The 14,609-nt window shown below is 36.9% G+C and overlaps 3 protein-coding genes across 6 annotated transcripts; all 3 read left to right on the forward strand.

Moving 5' to 3' along the window:
• The first annotated feature begins 64 nt into the window (after positions 1–64).
• On the forward strand, positions 65–1,831 carry LOC8287162 (transcription termination factor MTERF15, mitochondrial). The gene has a single exon (XM_002520618.4). The coding sequence runs from the start codon at positions 326–328 to the stop codon at positions 1,544–1,546; it is 1,221 nt and encodes a 406-aa protein (XP_002520664.2). The 5' UTR covers positions 65–325; the 3' UTR covers positions 1,547–1,831.
• Positions 1,832–2,598: 767 nt separating this feature from the next.
• LOC8287161 lies at positions 2,599–4,730 on the forward strand. The gene has a single exon (XM_002520617.4). The coding sequence runs from the start codon at positions 3,304–3,306 to the stop codon at positions 4,435–4,437; it is 1,134 nt and encodes a 377-aa protein (XP_002520663.1). The 5' UTR covers positions 2,599–3,303; the 3' UTR covers positions 4,438–4,730.
• A 1,273-nt stretch (positions 4,731–6,003) lies between these two features.
• Positions 6,004–13,083, forward strand: LOC8287160 (peroxisome biogenesis protein 6). 4 transcript variants are annotated; one of them, XM_048372205.1, is made up of 16 exons: positions 6,008–6,472; positions 6,657–7,286; positions 7,378–7,621; positions 7,742–7,877; positions 8,165–8,348; positions 8,730–8,925; positions 9,072–9,373; positions 9,519–9,590; positions 10,353–10,439; positions 10,562–10,684; positions 10,845–10,955; positions 11,044–11,082; positions 11,186–11,307; positions 11,395–11,539; positions 11,740–11,820; positions 12,307–13,083. In XM_048372205.1, exons 1-16 carry the CDS (start codon positions 6,218–6,220, stop codon positions 12,394–12,396), a joined length of 2,817 nt encoding a protein of 938 aa, XP_048228162.1. In that variant the 5' UTR covers positions 6,008–6,217; the 3' UTR covers positions 12,397–13,083. The 4 variants fall into 4 exon arrangements, with proteins under 4 accessions (XP_048228167.1, XP_048228162.1, XP_048228158.1 ...); XM_048372201.1 differs by having other exon boundaries at positions 8,730–8,921; positions 9,044–9,373; XM_015720180.3 differs by having other exon boundaries at positions 6,009–6,472; positions 8,730–8,921; positions 9,089–9,373.
• The last annotated feature ends 1,526 nt before the right edge of the window (positions 13,084–14,609 follow it).

The raw sequence follows: 14,609 nt of genomic DNA on the forward strand, positions 1-14,609 counted from the left end.
CATTAAGATTTGAACACTTGCTGCAGCTCTCAATGGGACGACTTGAAAGATTGGTCTTGATTCAAACTCGATTCTCCCGGTTTAAAAAAAAGTAAAAGCGCATGTCATTTGTTTGCACTCTCTTTCGAGGAGAAAAGAAAAGTTCCTCCAGTCTGAAAACGGCAGAAGAATTTCCTTTTCGTATGAACATTTACTTGATAAATAGATAATATGTTGTTCGGCTGGCAAGCAGTCGCTCAGAATCCAATAATTCTACAACCCAGCAGACAGAAAGAGAATCCTTTGTAAGGATTTCAGTCATCCGCGTTCTTAGAAATCGATAATAATGGAAATCGTCCAAAATCTCCACACTCTTACACTGGACAACAGGGCTATCTTCTTCACTTTAATTTCCAGCAAACAGCCCTTTTCAGTCGGATACTCGCGGCAGCTAAAAACACCATTTGTCTCTCTCCAAAGCGAGCCACTTCCCAGAGCAATCACTTCCAAAATTTCAACTAAAGAGAACTCATTCACTATAGATTACCTTGTACGCGCATGTGGGTTATCCTTGGAAGCTGCAGTTTCAGCTTCTCAAAAAATACACTTAGAATCACCGAAAAGAGCTGACGCAGTTCTTGCGCTTTTAAGAGATCGAGGATTCTCCAAAACCCAGATCTCAAGTCTTGTAAAGAAGCGGCCTTTTCTTCTTTTGGCTCATCCCCAGAATACTCTTTTGCCTAAACTCGAGTTCTTTTACTCTATTGGGGCTTCAAACTCTGCTCTTGCTAGAGCCCTCTCTTCAGACCCTACCCTTTTGACTAGAAGCTTAGAAAATCAGATTATACCCTCCTATAACTTCCTCAAAAGTATCTTGCTTTCTGATGAGAAGATCGTTTCTGCTTTAAAGCGTACTACTTGGATTTTTCTAGAGGATCATTCAAAGAATTTAATACCAAATATTGAGCTTTTAAGAGAAGCAGGCGTGCTACATTCTTGTATCTCTTTGCTGCTGACTCATTTCCCTGAGGCTTTGATGCAGAGGCATGATAAGTTTAGTAAAATTGTGAAGGAGGTTAGGGAAATGGAATTTGATCCAAAGAAATCAACTTTCGTGTTGGCTGTACATGCAATTTCTGGGAAAGGTAACAAGTCAATTTGGAATAAGTGTTTTGAGGTATATATGAGGTGGGGTTGGTCTAAAGATGATATATTTGCGGCATTTAAGAAACACCCACATTGTATGATGCTATCAGAGAAGAAAATCATGAAAGCGATGGACTTTTTTGTGAACAAGATGGGGTTTCCTTCCAAGGTCATCGCTCAATGCCCTGTGGTATTGTTTTTCAGCTTGGAGAAGAGAATTGTCCCTAGATGTAGAGTTATCCGGGTTTTAATGAACAAGCGACTGGTAAAGGAAGATGTGAGCTTGGCTAGCGTCTTGCTTCCAGTAGAGCAGTGCTTTTTGGACCGGTTTGTGACCAGATTTGCGGAGGAAATACCTCGATTGTTGAGTGTGTATGAAGGAAAGAAGGATGTGGAGGAAGCATTTAATTTGGATATATAGCAATTGGTGAGGAGATCAAACAGTTTTTGGCCTATTAATGTCGCAAATCAAAGAAATTGTTCACTACTCTTGACTGATATTTGCTGTTCCTCGACACTGCAATTGCAATTGACTTGCATTCTTATTTGAAAATGAGTTGTGTTTGTGAATAGTTTCTTTTTCTTTTGAAGTTTGGATTGGCTGTATATTTGTATTGGCTCTACTTTGACAGTACTGCTGTTATCATTTCTCTTAAAGACTTGGACATTGAAGTACAATTATGCTGCTGTAATGGTTTCCGTATGATCTTTATGCTTGTGATTCTGAACTTTAACATACATCAGTTGTCCAAGTGGATGATGTGCACATACCTAAAAGAGGAGCAACAAAATTCTACGATGTTGCTGGGCATATTTTCTATTCTTTAACAAGTTTCTTGTCATATCTTTCTGACACTGATCATCAAGCCAACTTGATGCAGAACTTCCACGACTTCTTCAATATGTATATCTTCTTGTTATGCGAATTGTATACTTATTTTCAACTACTTCCTGTACTCCGCAAGGCATTTACCTGTAAGTCTATAATGCATCAAGACGTCCCTCTTAACTAGACATGTTCATGGGCCGGGTTCGGGCTGGGCCTGACTTGATTTTAAATAAGCCTGAGCCCGTTCAGGTTCGAAAATTTTTTGACATCTCTAAGCCTAAGTTTGAGCTCGAAATTTTTTAAAAAGTCCGGTCCAATTCAGCCCAATTAATTATTAAATCTGTTTCTAACTGTAGATATATTTAAATTTAGGATTTTGTTTTGATTAATATATTATTAATAATAATAAAACTATAAACAGAAATAATAGATAGTTAAGTAGTATATAGCACTTAATTATAAGTTGAAAGTCGTTTAAGTGCTAGGTATGACATTTTTTTTTACTAATTAAACTAGACATCAGGCCGGGCCGGATTTGTACTCAAAAATTATTGTCCAAGCCCCGCCCGAAGAATGCGAGCCTATAGGCGGGCGGGGCGGGGACGCACGGCCATGAACAGGTCTACTCTTAACTCAATATCTTCACTAGTGCAGACAGGTGTGCTTTTTGTGTTAGTTGGCCGCAGCCTTCTTTAGAGTTTGATCATACTGTGGTTGCTGCTCCAGGATCACATGATCCTAACAAATTAGTGTGTTAACGTCAAGTGAATCTGCACCTTTCCTTCCCACTCGTTTTATCTTGTTTGATCTATGTGGTCTGGTAATCTTTCAGGTGACCCATATAAATTCAACCAACAACGACGAAATGGAAATCCCGGTAGAAAATTACAGCAATGCTTGCTCGCATGGACAAAGAATAATTTTCTCACTTATAAGATGGTAGCTCATGTCTGCAGGTGAACCCCTTGGAGCTTTGCTTTCCGAGAATCTTGTTGCTATATAAAGCTTTTCGTGGGTTTCATTTACACGCAGATTCTCTTGGTCTGGGAGAAAATAAAATTACATGTCGTTTGTCTGTTCGCGGTGACTTAAAAGTGACAAGAAAAGGACTCCTAATCTGAAAACGGCGGAAGAACTTCGTTGTCGTATGAACATATGGGAAAATTAACATGTCGTTTAGCCTAGCAGTCGCTCAAAACTCCAGTATTCTAAAAGCCAGAAGACAAGAGAATCCTTTTGAGGATTTCAGTCATCCTCGTCCTTAGAAATGGATAGTGGAAATTGTCCAACATCTCCGTAGATTTACACTGGACGGTGTTGCTATCTCCTTCACTTTGATTTCCAGCAAAATGCCCTTTTCAATAAGATCCTTACGGCGGCTACCAACACCAGCTGTCTCTCTACAAAGCGAGCCACTCCTGAAGGTACTCACTTCCAAAATCTCAACTAATCGAGACTCATTCACAGTAGACTATCTTGTGCACTCATGTGGATTATCCTTCGAAGCCGCCATCTCATCTTCTCAAAAAGTACACTTAGAATCACCGAAAAGAGCAGACACAGTTCTTGCCCTTTTGAAAGACCGAGGATTCACCAAAACCCAGATCTCAAGTCTTGTAAAGAAACGACCTTCTCTACTTTTAGCGCATGCCCATAATACTCTTTTGCCTAAACTTGAGTTCTTTTACTCTATTGGGGTTTCAAGTTCTGATCTTGCTAGAACCCTCTCTTCAGACCCTACTCTTTTGACTAGAAGCATAGAGAATCAAATTGTACCCTCTTATAACTTTCTCAAAAGTATTTTGTTATCGAATGAGAAGATTGTATCTGCTTTAAAGCGTACTACTTGGATTTTTCTAGAGGATTATTCCAAGAATTTAATGCCAAATGTTGAGCGTTTAAGAGAAATAGGAGTCACACATTCTTGTATTTCTTTGCTGCTGACTAATTTCCCTGAGGCGGTGTTACAGAGGCATGGTGAGTTTAATAAAGTGGTGAAAGAGGTTAAGGAAATGGGATTTGATCCAAAGAAATCAATTTTTGTGATGGCTGTACATGCAATTTCTGGGAAGAGTAATAAGGCAATCTGGAACAAGTGTTTTGAGGTGTATAAAAGGTGGGATTGGTCTAAAGATGACATCTTTGCAGCATTTAAGAAACACCCGCATTGTATGATGCTGTCGGAGAAGAAAATCATGTTAGCAATGGATTTCTTTGTGAATAAGATGGGGTTACCCTCCAAGGTCATTGCTCAATGCCCTGTGTTATTGTTTTTCAGCTTGGAAAAGAGAATTGTCCCTAGGTGTCGAGTTATTCGGGTTCTGATGAACAAGGGATTGGTAAAAAAAGATGTGAGCTTGGCTACTGTCTTGGTTCCAACAGAGAAGTGCTTTCTGGATCGATTTGTGATCAAATATGAGGAGGAGGTACCTCTCTTGTTGAGGGTATATGAAGGAAAGATAGATGTGCAGTTTTGCAATTAATTTGGATACATTTGTTGACGAGATCAAACAGTTTCTGGCTTGTTAATGTCGCAATTCAAAGAAATTGTTTATTGTTCTGATGATTATTATTATTCCTCGACACTGCAATTGCAACTGTAACTTCCATCCATTGTCTTCGAAGAGTACCAAATGTGAGTACAGTTGTATTGCTAGTGTTTCTCATTATCTGAAGTTTGGATTGGCTTTTCACTTCTTTCTTTTGACTATACCTTCATGGGCTATTGACCCTGTTCCCTTAAAAGATTGGACACTGAAATATAATTATTGCTGTTTCTCTGGTTTTCTTATGATGTTTATGTTTGCGGTTGTGTCTCTGACAGACGTTAGTTTCCATGTGGATTAGACTATAGCAACAAAAAACTCTCAAGTTGGTCGGCCTTTTTCTGTTTGGTTGATTATTTCCAGCGGGCTTGGTCATCTACTGTCAGGTAGTCCATTTATAAATAAAACTGGACATTTTGTTCCTCATGTATCAAATGCACCATCTAAAAGTTCATTATTACCGAGTAGCTAGATTGAAATGCTCCAGGATATTAGGTTGCAGTTTTGCACTGAAGAATACCTGTTTGTTGAGGCACTATGCTATCAAGTGCACTTTACAAATATTAAGATTGTATTCCAAAAAAAAGAAGAAAAGATGGGTGTCTGAGTTGGGCCAATGGTGGATTGACTGAGGTACCGGCTTGTTGAGTCCATTGCGCGAAGAAGGCATTCCCGCTGCTCTGTAAAGCCAGCTTAGCCTCCGGTTTCGGAGGCTGATTCTTATGGGTCATGCATAACACCCGATGGGCCACCTTGCTTTATGCGATCGCCATGCATCCTCTAACCGCGTAATGGCAAGCCAGTAAGGGCCCACTAGCCTCATACAATCCCTTTTAAGCCACTGGGCCAGATTCATCCGAGTCCACCTTTAATGCCCCTACATCAGGTTACAGGCCCTCGTTACTTGACCCGGCGTTCAGTCGTCCTCCAACCAAAACTATATAGTCAGTCTTAAGGGTCTATGTTTGCGATGTGGGTGTGGAAAACCCTTTTCTTACCTACAAGTTGAAAGCTTACAAGGACGGAGGTGAATTGACGAGTGCACAGATGAACAGAGAAGGCGATTGATAGAGACTCTTAAGAAAGACAGAAAACAAGTATGTCATATGGTGTGAGAATCTGATACTCAAAATCACCATCTATGTCATATGGTTGGGTTCAAATTAGTATCCAAAATAACAGAAAACAAGTAGCTTTACATAACTAAATAAATATAGCAACAGGCCTCTGATGATACCACATTCCACATGAGAGAGTGAAGAAGAATTGCGTCTCATAAAGCTGAATCCCACGCCTCTTTCACCTCTTCTGTAAAAGACAAAAAATCACGAAGCCGTTCGAGAACAAGCTGCAACCAAATTATCATTTATTCAATAATCAAACAAAATAACCCCATCGCAGCAGCACAGACAAAAACATTGCCCAAATGACAAGTGCAGCTCATTGCAAACGAAGAAAGCCCAGCCAAGCCCAATATATAGTATATATATATGTACACCAAAACGAAAAGAGTAAAACAAAATTGCCCCGTGCTGACGTAGAAACGGTTAATTTTTTGCCGTCAACGTTCCCAATTGCAAACATTTCATCGATTAGCGCTATTTCGCAGTTTCTATCCAACTGCAACACCAGGCCAGCCTCTGCTTATACTTCTTTTCTCTCATTTTATGGTTTCTTGAAGAGAGTTAGGTTTTAGATTCTGCAGCTGCGGTCACCAATGGTGGAGAGGAGGAGAAAGCCTCTTGTCCTCTCTTCAACTAAATTCCTAGTCGATTCTGTACTGAGTTCCTCGAGGATTAGCAGAGATGACTTGCCACCGAGGCTACTGTTCCCAGCTGGAATTCTCCGGTTGTCGAAGGACAGAATCGGAACTTTAGACTCTACAAGTAAGTTAACTTCTCTTGACGATTCTGCTTTGGTTGGACTTCCTACAGCTGCTCTTAAGAAATTGGCCGTCACTTGTGGTTCTCCGGTAAGCTTTTTTTTGTGTTCTTAATTTTTGTGTTACTTCTTCTTTTCATAAATTTGCAGCCAATTGCTTATAGTAGCTCAAATAATTTTTTTTGTGCATTACAAGGTCAATTGAATTATAAAGGAACAGAATTTGTGATTTTAAAGGATTGCTGATTTCTTTTGTTCTCTGATCAAATTGTTAGGTGCTTGTCAAGAATATTGAAACCAACAAAAGAAGGATTGCGCAGGTTGTTATTCTAGATCCTCCCAGAAACCATGGACACACAGCATCCTGTGTTAAACAGCCGAATTCGCACACAATGCTTGTCTTTCCTTCTTATAGTCTTCCTTCAGATGAACCTTTGATATTAGATGACGAAATTGCATTTTTGTCTCCTCTGTTAGCTTTTAACCTTGACTTGCATATATCTTGTTTGAATTCACTTGTCCATCAAGGGAATGAGAGGCTAGTGTCCCTTTTTAATTCTAAAACGAATGATGATACTTGCGGAGAAGTGAGTCATCATTCTTTAATCAATTTAGAATTGGAACCTTTGGCTCAATTGCCAAGATATGCTTCACATTTGAGAGTTTCTTTTGTTAAGATACCTGAATGTGGTATGCTTGATTCTTTGAAAGGAAGTTCATCTGTTGAAGCTGAAGATCGCCAGGGAATGATTGATTTGGCATTACATAACTACTTTAAAGTTGATAGGTATTTAGCAAGAGGTGATATTTTCAACATTTGCTTACACTGGAATTGCAATTCTGTTATGTGTCTTCCTTGCAACCAAAGGACACAAAGTACAAATGGTAACCTTATTTTCTTTAAGGTAATTTTCTATTTATCTTTCCTTGTGACACAGTACTCGGACATTGTTCTGATGTGCCTGGCTCTCATTTAAAGGTAATTGATATCCTCAGGTTGTGGCAATGGAGCCATCAGATGAATCCATTCTTCGAATTAATTGCACTCAAACAGCTCTCGTGCTTGGAGGGACTGTTCCTTCTGCTCTTCCTCCAGATCTGCTGATTCATGAACCCAAAGGTTTTGCCCCTCTTCAAAAAGACACAGTAAAAACTTTGGCATCTGTACTTGCACCACCTTTGTGCCCGTCAGCCCTTTCTTCAAAGTTTAGAGTTTCTGTCCTGCTATATGGTCCAGCAGGTGTATTTCTTGCCTAGTAATTCATTGTTCACATCAAAGTAATTTCTTTTCCAGTGATCTCTCTTGTTGCGGTCGTGTTTATTACCAAAGACAAGCTTGTTGGTATTATATTTTTTGCAGGATGTGGAAAGAGGACTGTTGTTAGATATGTTTGCCGTCGATTGGGCCTTCATGTTGTGGAATTCAGCTGCCATAATCTAATGGCTGACAAAAATGCATCTATTGCACTCGCTCAAGCTTTCAGAACAGCTCAAAGGTGAAGCAGTTAATTGTTGCATTCGGCATATGCAAGCTGTTCAATGACTTGTGAACTATGGCATACTTGGATGTTACCTAATAATGCAGTACTAACTCATTAGAATATCACAGATATGAATCCAGATGTGTAACTGACTATTTCGCTTAATATCCTCTATTATAAGAACTAACAAAGGAGTTCATATCTTTTGTGGTCACTAATTTCTCATTTAAGTTAATTGACTGTTTCATGTTTATGTGGCATTGCTCTTCAAAATTATTCCTCATGGCATGATCCGGTGACAGATATTCACCCACAATCCTTCTTCTCCGCCATTTTGATGTCTTCCGAAATTTAATTTCGCATGAAGGTTCACCAAATGATCAAGTTGGTCTCACCTCAGAAGTTGCATCAGTCATGAGGGAATTCACTGAACCAGTTGCTGAAGATGATGATAATTACTCCGATGAGAAGTTAAACAATGATCTTGTAAGATGTATTTTTGGTTGTAGTGTTGTACTTTCTTTTCAACATGACCGGGCTTGATCAAATTAACACAATTTTTTGGTTAACTTTCCATGTAACTTACCTCTGTCCTCCAAAACATGATTGGGATTTTCAGCGTAAAATGGAGAAAGACTTATGGAGAGTGATATAGCAGTTACAAAAGAAATGAAAAATCATGTGATGTACAGAAACAATAGCCTCACACTTAGTTGCTTTTAAGGACCCTTTGTCATTTTATAACGTTAAGATGTTAAGGAAGTTTCAATTCTTCGAAGGACAAAAGAATAATATCACTTTACTCAAACAGCAAGTTTATGTTGAGATTTTTTATGGAATCCTTATTCTTATACCTTGCTGGTGCAGTCAGCCAAGGATGCTGCAAATGTAAGTAGGGGTCAGGTGTTGTTAGTTGCAGCTGCTGAGAGTTCTGAGGGCCTACCTCCGACTGTAAGGCGTTGCTTCAGCCATGAAATAAGCATGGGTTCGCTGACTGAAGAACAGCGGGTTGAGATGGTATCCCAGTTACTGCAGAGTGGTTCTGAGCCCCTCTCTAATGTATGTATGTCAAAATAAACTTTCTATAGTTTTTCATATTTATGGAAGTTAAGGATTTGTTCATATTTACGTAACACCTCTACGAGTGATTCTTCTGATGATGATGGAAGTTCTTTTTCTAGTCATGGCTGTTGACTTTGATGGGTTCAGATAGTTGCTTCTTGCAGACTGAGGTAGAAGATGTCGCAAAGGACATAGTTGGACAGACGTCTGGCTTCATGCCTAGGGATTTACATGCTTTAATTGCTGATGCTGGTGCAAGCTTAATCACAAGGGGTAATATTCAAGCTGATGAACCTGAACTCAAGGACGTGAATAGTTCTACTGGATTCAAATCAGTGCAAGAACATGAGTCATGCAATTCTATAGCTCAGATGATGGGGAAAGTATATCTGCCTAGAGCATTAGAGCGATCTAAGAAGAGGAACGCATCGGCTTTGGGTACTCCTAAGGTTAGCTCACTGATGGCATAATTCTACACGAGTATCTATATCAAGTAGAGAGAGTTGTATTTTGCAGTAGAAGTTCTATTGATCTTTTCCTTGGAACATTTTACTGTATATGGAGATTTGTTGAGCCTGAATTTCTTCAGTGCAGGTTCCTAATGTGAAATGGGAAGATGTTGGAGGGCTTGAGGATGTGAAGAAATCCATTTTGGATACTGTTCAGGTAGGCCTCTTATTTACCTCCATTGGCTCATACCATCACCGCACTGAAGCTTCTTTTAATTATTGGCTTATGAAATCATTTTAAACTGAAAAACCTTGTGATAATGACCCCTACTCCCTTATGATATTTCTCCTTAATTAAGCTTTGCTTTAGCTGATTCTCTCAGGCTTTTTGCATCAAACCAAACTGGTGCCTTCTGCAATTTTTGTATCTGGAGAATTGCAGCCTTATTTTAAACTGAGTTGTATTTGAGTGTGTATTTATCTTGCATTTACATATGTATGTATACAGTATACTTATTTAATCCCTGAAGACCAGTTGTAACATTTTGCTTAGAATTTTATTTGGTGATGTGACGATTATACGAATATGTACATATGTTTATATGGTCCCATTCCTAGGGTACATATTGAGGAATAGCTGTCTCCATCTTTAACACAAGTATCAATTTCTCCAATTTCCAGGTTTATGTTTTTGTGTTAGCTTTCACAAGAATGAAATACTTATAGTTTATTATTATATCTGTGGTAGAAACTATGACTGGAATCTGTAAGAATAATAGAAATTGGAGTTTCTGAGAGCGAAGATATGTATAAAGTGGAACTAAGGAAGTTAGCTTATTTAGTTCTATTGTGCCCTTGCGTGTTATTTCAGTTAGTTAAAATATGGATCGAAATGGTTAGGGCATTATAGCACTTTTGTCATTGTTATTTTTACTCATGTTGGATGTAATGCATGATACTTATTTTCATTTTTCTGCAGTTACCTCTCCTGCATAAGGATTTATTTTCTTCTGGGTTGCGTAAGCGCTCTGGCGTTCTGCTGTACGGTCCACCAGGGACAGGAAAAGTAAGTTCCAGCGTAGCAAGTTTTTTTTATTAACATTTCCAATTTGTTCATTTTTATTAATATCCAAAATGAAAGAGATTTCTTCATGACTTTTTTTTTCCTTATTTTATTTTGAAGCTCAGACCTTATTGGCGAAAGCTGTTGCAACAGAATGTTCTTTAAATTTTCTAAGTGTGAAAGGGCCTGAACTGATCAATATGTACATTGGAGAGTCAGAGAAAAACGTCCGTGACATTTTTCAGAAGGTAATGATTTTTCTATCCTTTCGGACAAATACCCCTTTGAACTCGTGTATCTCTTTAACAGTCATTCCTTCTGTTTCAGACCCTATTTGATTTACATGCCTTCTGTTTCAGAACCTATTTGTTTTCCTCCTAAATCTCTCATTTTGTGCATCTTTTGCAGGCAAGGTCAGCACGCCCGTGTGTGATATTCTTCGATGAACTTGATTCTCTTGCCCCAGCTCGAGGCGCCTCAGGAGATTCTGGGGGTGTCATGGACAGAGTAGTTTCTCAGGTGAAGATATTTTTGCTTTTATTTTGCAACATTGTTTCCTGTAAGTGTAATACTGTTTATTTAATGTGGGAAATTTCTTCTGCAATAGATGCTCGCAGAGATTGATGGCCTAAATGATTCCACACAAGTAATATACTGATGGTCCCCTTGCTACAATAATATGTTATTATTTCCTTCTTTTGCTTCTAATTTAAAAGGCAAGATGCCTCTTGTTTCTTACTGGTTTTCAGGACCTATTTATTATAGGGGCAAGCAACAGACCGGATCTTATTGATCCGGCACTTCTCAGACCTGGCCGATTTGATAAGCTGTTATACGTTGGAGTAAACTCTGATGCATCTTACAGGGAGCGGTTAGCATTCTTCACTCTTTATTTTTTATGCATGTGTTATTAATTTCATGTTCTTATTCTGATAGTCACCCATTTCTTTTCTTCTAGGGTCCTTAAGGCACTTACCCGTAAGTTTACATTGCATCAAGATGTCTCTCTTTACACAATAGCAAAGAAATGCCCCCTAAACTTCACTGGTGCAGACATGTATGCTTTATGTGCAGATGCTTGGTTTCATGCTGCGAAGCGCAAGGTGGGTCAATTTTGTTAATCTTCAAGGAAGCATAGATCACTGCGTTTGCATTTTAATTGCATGGCATTTAATGTATAAAACTGCTTTCTCTTCTTGGCTCTTAGCATAGTTTTAGTCCTCATTTTCCTTCCTTTGTTTAGCCAATTACCCTGCCATTGCTACTGTGCTTGCAGCTTTATTGCTTCTTTCTCTCTGTGCAGGTTTTGACTTCAGATTCAGAGTCTGCTTCCCTGGTTGATCAACCAGATTCAGTAATTGTTGAATTTGACGATTTTATAAAGGTAGTAAACTGAGTAGAAGAAAAGTTGCATATGGTTGCGTTTTCTTGATGATGATAATAATGATACTAGTTTTCTCTTTCTTTTTCTCGAAGACAACAATCTTTGATAGTGGGAAAGGCAAATAAGAATATGATAGCTTTCTCTTGGTTGAAAGACTAATCATTTACAAAATAATTTTCATTTCCTTGTTTTAAGTACTTCATTATTGCTCGTAGTTTATTATTTAGTTGGCATATAAATATGTTTCATTGTTTAACATTATAACCAAAGAGTCGTCCAAAAATTTGGAACATTTCATGCAAATTGTCAACTCTGTGTGAAGATACGATTTAGTTTAATTAGTTGAGCAAACCTGCATGTAAATTTGCCATTTGCTATAAAACTAACTTGTGTAAAGTTCTATAAACAACTTGAAAGCCCTGCATAAAATTGGTTTTCTTTTTTGTTGATTAAATGTATATCTAAATGCCACCTCCCAACTTTCAGGTCTTGTCTGAGCTGTCTCCCTCCCTCTCGATGGCAGAGCTTAAAAAGTATGAGTTGCTGCGGGATCAGTTTGAAGGCTCATCAAAATGAAACTCTCGACTTACTGCCAGATTCTGCATAGTCACAGTGGCAGCCTGCAAGCGTTACATGCTATGTGAAATGAAGTGAATTTTGATCGATTATTTTAATGGTACAATAGAACTAATACATATGGCACAGGGTACTGTCAAAGGAACTGCATACAATATGTTTCAATTGCAGCATTTGGCGTAGTCAACCAGGACCTGAAATGATAAATGGGACCGCAGGTTGGCACATAACATGCTTAGCTTAATACAGTTGTGACCTGGTTGTCAAAACCAGGAATCAAATCCTTATCATCCACGTAGTTTTCAGAACGTCATGGTGGTTGGAGAAATTACTATGTGCCTGTAATTTTTCTTTTCCTCCATAGATCTTCAATAATTTCTGAGGAAGGTTGAAATATGAACAACAGTTGCAACATTACAGACAAGATCTGCTCACAGAACAAGAGGTGGGTGCGGCTGTCAGCAAGAATAGCAGCTAGTTAAGAATATCAATGTTGTTTTTATTTTTATTTTTTTCCATTTGTGATAATTAGATGAGAGCTGTAGTATAATGCTTAAAAGGCTTTCAGAAATAAGCTTTTCAGGAATCTTGATAGAGTGAAGTTGAAGTGGGATAGTCAATGCTTTTAAATTTCGGAAATATAGAATTTGAAAAGGAAAATGATGCAAAAAGTATATTCCTGCAAAAGTCCAAGCCTCTTTGCATTACATGTTTGACAAACATAATTTAATTTTTTTTTTTAAATGGAAATATAATAAAACCTCTAGACAGAGTAATAAAAATTATGGTATCAAATTGAGCTAATTATAAATGGGATAGATTTTTACTGTAATACATTATAAATATTTTAAAATCTTATTTAAAGAAAAAAATATTTTTTTATGTATAATAATATTTGTATATATAATTTTTAAAAATGTCTTATGCTATATTTTGTCTTATTAAGTATTTTATCTCTGATTTTTATTATTTTATTAATAAAATTAAATATTAAGTTTAAAAAATAATTTTAGTACTTAAAATTTTATTAAGTTTTAACATATTTATAATTATAAATTTATTATTTAATTTTAAATGTATGACCATAGAGAGATTTTATTGAATTTTTATATTAGACTAATAAATGATATACATAGGAGTAAATAATATTTTGTCCAAAAATAATAAAATAGTCAAAATGATATGATATTATTAATTTATATGACCTAAGATGATATGATAAAGAAAAGATAATGTCTTATGGTGAAGTCATCAATGTAAATAATGGACATATTCGGCCTTCGAATATGAGATTATTGGTAAGACTAAATAATTGTTTAACAGGTTACTAAAACTTGGAACAAGAGACATAATTGTGGAGTTTAGCACCTATTAAATGCTTCTTTTCTCTTTTTTGGTGGTTGGCTTGACTTTATTAAAATAAAAATGATACTGTTGTAGGAAGCAGTAATTTTATGTCTATCGATAATAAATATGTACACATATACTGGCAAAACCTGTTATGTAAATAATATATATAAACAGTGGTCAACAGGATAGTCTTTTTCCTTATATTTTCAATTTTAAATAAATTAAAATTGATGATTCTTTGCATTTGATTTTTGTCTTATATTAATAATAGCTATAGTAATTTACTCTTTGTCTTATTTGTTTCATTTTAAATTAATTTGCTTTATTTTTGGACCTTAAGAAACACAAAATAGGGCAACTGACTGCCTACTTAACCGGATGTTTCTTCTTCAGTGCCGTATTTTTTTTAGTTCAATAATGCTTTTATATGGATCTTATCCGTTTGGGAGAATGAGATTTGAAGTATTTTTTATTTTTTTTTTAGAAAATATTAAAAAACATTTCAGCTTAATTTTTTTTTTTTACAGTTCCTTCATTTCTAAAGTCTCTTCTATTGAACTTGTTTTTCTCATAAAACAAACAAATTCATAACTAGAAAATTGAGATTAACCATCACAATCATAATTATTTCATATCAGTCAAAGATAAAAAGTTTGAGCCTAATTAAGTCATGTGCTTGCTTTTTAGGTGTGAAATGGAAAAGGTTAATCTTTAATTTTAAACTACTTTAAGTGCATCAAATTCTATAGGATTTTGATTTAGGAATTAGGAGAATTTGCGATCAAGTTTGATATAAAATGCCATAAGAGTTAAAACCAAAAAGTTCAAAGCCATCCTATGAATGCTTTTCTCCATGAACATGA

This window comes from Ricinus communis, chromosome 1 (assembly GCF_019578655.1).
Source record: "Ricinus communis isolate WT05 ecotype wild-type chromosome 1, ASM1957865v1, whole genome shotgun sequence".
Classification (NCBI taxonomy): domain Eukaryota; kingdom Viridiplantae; phylum Streptophyta; class Magnoliopsida; order Malpighiales; family Euphorbiaceae; genus Ricinus; species Ricinus communis.

Bases quoted from the DNA above. Each gene is read 5' to 3' on its own strand.
- LOC8287162 (XM_002520618.4), top strand. From the start codon at position 326: ATGGAAATCGTCCAAAATCTCCACACTCTTACACTGGACAACAGGGCT.
- LOC8287161 (XM_002520617.4), top strand. From the start codon at position 3,304: ATGCCCTTTTCAATAAGATCCTTACGGCGGCTACCAACACCAGCTGTC.
- LOC8287160 (XM_048372201.1), top strand. From the start codon at position 6,218: ATGGTGGAGAGGAGGAGAAAGCCTCTTGTCCTCTCTTCAACTAAATTC. The intron at 7,878-8,164 runs GTGAAGCAGTTA...ATCCGGTGACAG, and splicing joins GCTTTCAGAACAGCTCAAAG to ATATTCACCCACAATCCTTC. The intron at 8,349-8,729 runs GTAAGATGTATT...TTGCTGGTGCAG, and splicing joins AGAAGTTAAACAATGATCTT to TCAGCCAAGGATGCTGCAAA.